Consider the following 4355-nt stretch of genomic DNA (forward strand, 5'->3'; position numbering starts at 1 on the left):
CAGCTTAAGGAGGAACTCCTTGAAACTGTAAACAACTGTGACACACACTTCATTTAGACAGGAAGGTGAGCCCAAAACGGCCAGCGAGGAAGGAGAGTTTATGGAGAAATCCACAGCCCCAAGCCTTGCTGGCGTTGCGCTGCTTCCCACAACAACAACAACAATTTGGCGCCGTGTGGGAGGCGACGCGGGCGGTGCAGCACCCCGGCACCCCTCCGTCCCGCCCGCTCCCCTCAGACCAAGTCCCGCCCCCCTCCCGTCAATCATCCTCTCCTCGCTCCGCCATTGGTCGAGAGCGGCGGCGGCGGGGCGAAGGGAGGCGGCGATTGGCGGGCGGGAGCCGCCGGGCCGGGCCGGGCCGGGCCGGTGGGTGAAGGGGAGGCGGTGAGGGGGGGGGGGCCCGGCCGCCATGCCGAAGCGCTCCTGCCCCTTCGGGGAGGCGGCGCCGCTGCAGCTCAAGACCCGCGTGGGGCTGCGGGAGCTGAGCCGCGGGGTGCGGGCCGAGGAGCTCCGCAGGGAGATCTTCGGTGAGACTTTGGGGGCTGTAAGGGTATAGAGGGGGAGGGGAGGGGGGGCGCGCACCGCACCGTCCCCTCAGAGAGCTCCCCGGGGGGGTGAGGGGGCGGCCGGTAACGCTCCTGTGGTGTCCCGCGGCAGAGCGCACCCGGCGGCTGCTCTTCAGGGGCGCCCAGGCGTGTGCTGAGGGAGCCTGGGCCCCGCTGCCCCGGCCCGCTGCCGGCCGCTCGACGCAGCCCGAAGGACAGGGCCCGGCCGCCGGCAACGGGAGGCGCTGGAGCGGGCAGCTGCGCATCGGGAGCGACGGGAGGCTGCTGAGGAGCGAGGCCGGCACGGAGAAGGGTGAGTGAGGGGGTCCCGAGGGTAAAAAGGTGGGTTTGGGGATGTGGAGAGTGGCTGGAGAGGGGTTATAGGGCCCGGAGCACGAGTGCTGTGAGGACTTGCTCTCTGCAGCCACCTGAAAGGAAGGTGTGAGGAGCTGGGGGTCGGCCTCTTCTCACAGGTAACTAGTGATAGGACTAGAGGGAATGGCCTGAAGTGGTGCCAGGGGAGGTTCAGGTTGGAAATGAGGAGACATTTCTGCTCAGAGAGAGCAGTCAGGCATTGGGACGGGTTGCCCAGGGAGGTGGTGGAGTCCCTGTCCCTGAGGTGTTCAAGGAAAGGTTGGACGTGGTGCTTAGGGACATGGTTTAGTGGGTGACATTGGTAGTAAGGGGATGGTTGGACCAGAGGATCTTGAAGGTCTTTTCCAACCTTAATGATTCTATGAGGTGTCCCTGCCCATGGCAGGGGCATTGGAATTAGATGATCTTTGGAAATGGTTGCAAGTGCGGTCTGCTTGATACTGTCTTAATGATCTCTCCATTAAGAGGAGTGGAGGGAAAAGCCAATAAAGCCATGGGGCGAGCAGTTGTGTTTTTCAAAGCACTGCTACCTGTAGCTGTAACATCCAGTGGAGACACCACACTCCTGCAATTCTTTCAGTTTTCAGGTTCTTTTTCTGTTTTTCTATAAAGTACTTATCTACTTACTTGCATCTTTTCCAAGCAGTTCCACCAGTGGGGGTTTCCAAAGCCTGCTCATCATGTGTAAGAACTGCCGATGTCAAGGAAGCGTGTTCGCAGTGTGACCGGTTCGTATGTGAGAGCTGCAGCAGGCTCTGCAGCTGCTGTAACACAGTCACCTGCTCTTTGTGCTCGGTAATTGAGTAAGTGCCTTTTCAACTTCTCAAACTTGTAACTCTGAGTGTCGGTTGTAGCTTATGAAGTCGCAACAGTTACCTAGCTCATACATCCGATTGACTTAAACTCTTTGGATATTGAATTAGGAGCAGTAAAACTGTCTGAAGCATGGGAAATAAAATGCCTGCGTGAAGTTGTCTAATCAGTGTTAGTGCAAGTCTAGTTCAGCTTCTCATTTAAATGTTCTAGGAAGCCAATGTTCCTCTTGCTTTCTCACCAGCAATAAAGTATGCTGGCCAGTGACAAATAAATACAGTCCCAAAACTTAAGATTACTCCTTTGAAACTGTCATTAAGAGACCTGTGATGTAAAGAAAGTGCGTTGGCGTCCCGTGGTTACAGTTGCTAGTGGAATAGGATGGCATTCTTTATGTTCTAGAAACAGTAGGCACTGACTTTGTTTTTCTGTTTGTTGTTTTGTGTTGTTTTTTTTCTCCTCCTAGTTATGGTGATGTTGGTGAGCAAGTTCTCTGCAATGGTTGTTCAATATTTCAAGTCTGAAACCTGATGAAATAGCCCTCAGGGCTAAGATGTCCGTAAAATTCATGAAGTCTCTTCCTTACGGATGATCAATTAATCCTTTTAGCATGTGAATTAATTATGGAATTTCTATGTTTTATATCTTTATATTGTACTTTTTAATATTGTAGCTAAATAAACTTTTATATTTTGAGGATTTCTAGATTATTTTGAGTCAACTTCCTGCTTTGTTCCCCCATTTGTGATATGTCTATCTGGAAGGGACTACTTTGTGGTCCTAACTGGTATTCCTCGTGTAATAGAGAATTCCAAATATCTATTCAGTGCCTCTCTGCTTGTTACTCATGTCAGGATGTTCCTTTTATGGATCAGAATAGAAATAATTTGCTCCTCTTGTGCTTCCAGGTGAGTGTATATCTATTCTGGACACACAACCCTTTGTTTATGAGCTAATTTGGAAAATCAGTCATGCCTGAAGGCTTCTCCTAATAGATGGTGTGTCAATTTCCGGTTACATTTTCATAAAACTGTCACAAGCATCTTATGATTACTGGCAACTTGAATAGTTTTAATTATTTCTATCCCTTCTTTGATAGGGAAGAACATTGGTGCTACAGCTTTTGAGTGCAAACAGAAAGCCAATACAAAGCCAATACTCCAGGAGTGTAGTGTCAAAGATTAATTTTGCCGTACCTTCCTTACTAGGCCAGCTTCATAGAAAGCAGCTCATTTGTATGACTCGATCATCTCTACTGTACTCTTAATATTGTCCTGAATACCCGCTAGAAATAGCTTATCTATAGGGGTCTGACAAATGGTCAGCACTCAAGGGCACACCTCCACAAACTCGCATTCCTCATTTTCCTTTCCTGTCATAGCAGACACCAGTTTGCTTAGTATTCTTTGTGCTGTAGGCACAACCCCCCCCCCCCCCCCAATAATTTTATTTTACTATTTTGCTACATATATTTAAAAAAAAAAACAAAAAAAAAACAAAAAAACCTGACCAGACCTTTCATCTTGTGAACCAACCTTAACATATGTAAAGCAATACTACAAACCCAGGGGTCTTTATCTTAGTAAAATGATAACTTCAGTGAATACAGGAAAAAATATTCCAGACACAGACGTGGGAGGAAAAAAAGATCCTGATGATACTCTGAGGTAAAGCTCCATTTTCCCTTATTACTTGCCCTGAATGTCCAAACCAAGGCCTACCACTTACGCTTCCCAGTCTTCTCAACTGTACTTTGTTTTGCAAGAAGTAACTTTCTTACCTCTTTCTATCCACTATAGCTACTTCTGTTTGAAGAAACTGAAAGGCCCTTGCAATGCTAGCTCAGTTGAGAGATGTATTTGTCTCATGAGGAGCTGTTGAAAAAGAAACAAAATCATGGAATGGTTTGAGTTGGAGGGGACCTTAAACCTACCCAGTTCCAACCCCTGCCATGTGCAGGGACACCTCCCACCAGCCCAGGGCCCAAAGCCCCGTCCAGCCTGGCCTTGAACATCTCCAAGGATGAGCAGTACCACAGCTTGCCAACCCGACCGGTAAGCACAACCAGGCGGGACGTTAGCTGTCACTGAGCAGCAGCACCTCGAGGTGCACACAGCGGGGTGGCATTCTCTAGGCACGGAGCAGTACCTTCTGTAACTGTGGTGACACTGTAACATCGCCTGCGCCCTCTAGGGTGCCCCGGGGGGTTGTTGTGCTGCGCTGCTGGCTGCTCATGTGCTGCTGTAGCCTGGCTGGTGCCCCAGCATTTCCGTGTTCCGCATACTTCGTAGCCAGCTGGAGCTTACTTGTTGTTACTGCAGCCTGGAGTTTGAACAACTGTAAAACGCGCCTTGTTTCCACCTCCAAAGCAAACAAACAAGCTGCAGCACGGGCAGTTTAAGTCAGTTGGGTGAGCTGGTAGCGGAAGGGTTTGTCGGCGTGCAGTAATCCCCCGGCGTTATCTGTTCTTCCAGAGCTGTCATAGATCAGGAATGACGGCGGCACTCTGCTGCAGTCCCTGGTTGTCAGGATCACAGGGCAGATAACAGCGTTGTTCCTATGGTAATCATGGGACACAAAGCTGAGTTTTGTGAATGGGAGGAATCTGTAGCTACTGTGTTT

The 4355-nt window shown here is 50.0% G+C and overlaps 1 protein-coding gene across 1 annotated transcript; it reads left to right on the forward strand.

Annotated features, from left to right (window-relative positions):
• The first annotated feature begins 382 nt into the window (after positions 1–382).
• SIVA1 (SIVA1 apoptosis inducing factor) lies at positions 383–2438 on the forward strand. The gene is made up of 4 exons (XM_084287130.1): positions 383–527; positions 658–858; positions 1567–1723; positions 2200–2438. The coding sequence occupies exons 1-4, from the start codon at positions 410–412 to the stop codon at positions 2255–2257; spliced, it is 534 nt and encodes a 177-aa protein (XP_084143256.1). The 5' UTR covers positions 383–409; the 3' UTR covers positions 2258–2438.
• Positions 2439–4355: the final 1917 nt, after the last annotated feature.

The sequence above is a fragment of the Netta rufina genome (assembly GCF_964035555.1).
Source record: "Netta rufina genome assembly, chromosome: 5".
Classification (NCBI taxonomy): domain Eukaryota; kingdom Metazoa; phylum Chordata; class Aves; order Anseriformes; family Anatidae; genus Netta; species Netta rufina.

Excerpts from the sequence above, each read along its gene's own strand:
- SIVA1 (XM_084287130.1), top strand. The coding sequence starts at position 410 with ATGCCGAAGCGCTCCTGCCCCTTCGGGGAGGCGGCGCCGCTGCAGCTC. Across the intron at positions 528-657 it reads GCTCCGCAGGGAGATCTTCG|AGCGCACCCGGCGGCTGCTC; the intron begins GTGAGACTTTGG and ends GTCCCGCGGCAG. Across the intron at positions 859-1,566 it reads CGAGGCCGGCACGGAGAAGG|TTCCACCAGTGGGGGTTTCC; the intron begins GTGAGTGAGGGG and ends TTTTCCAAGCAG.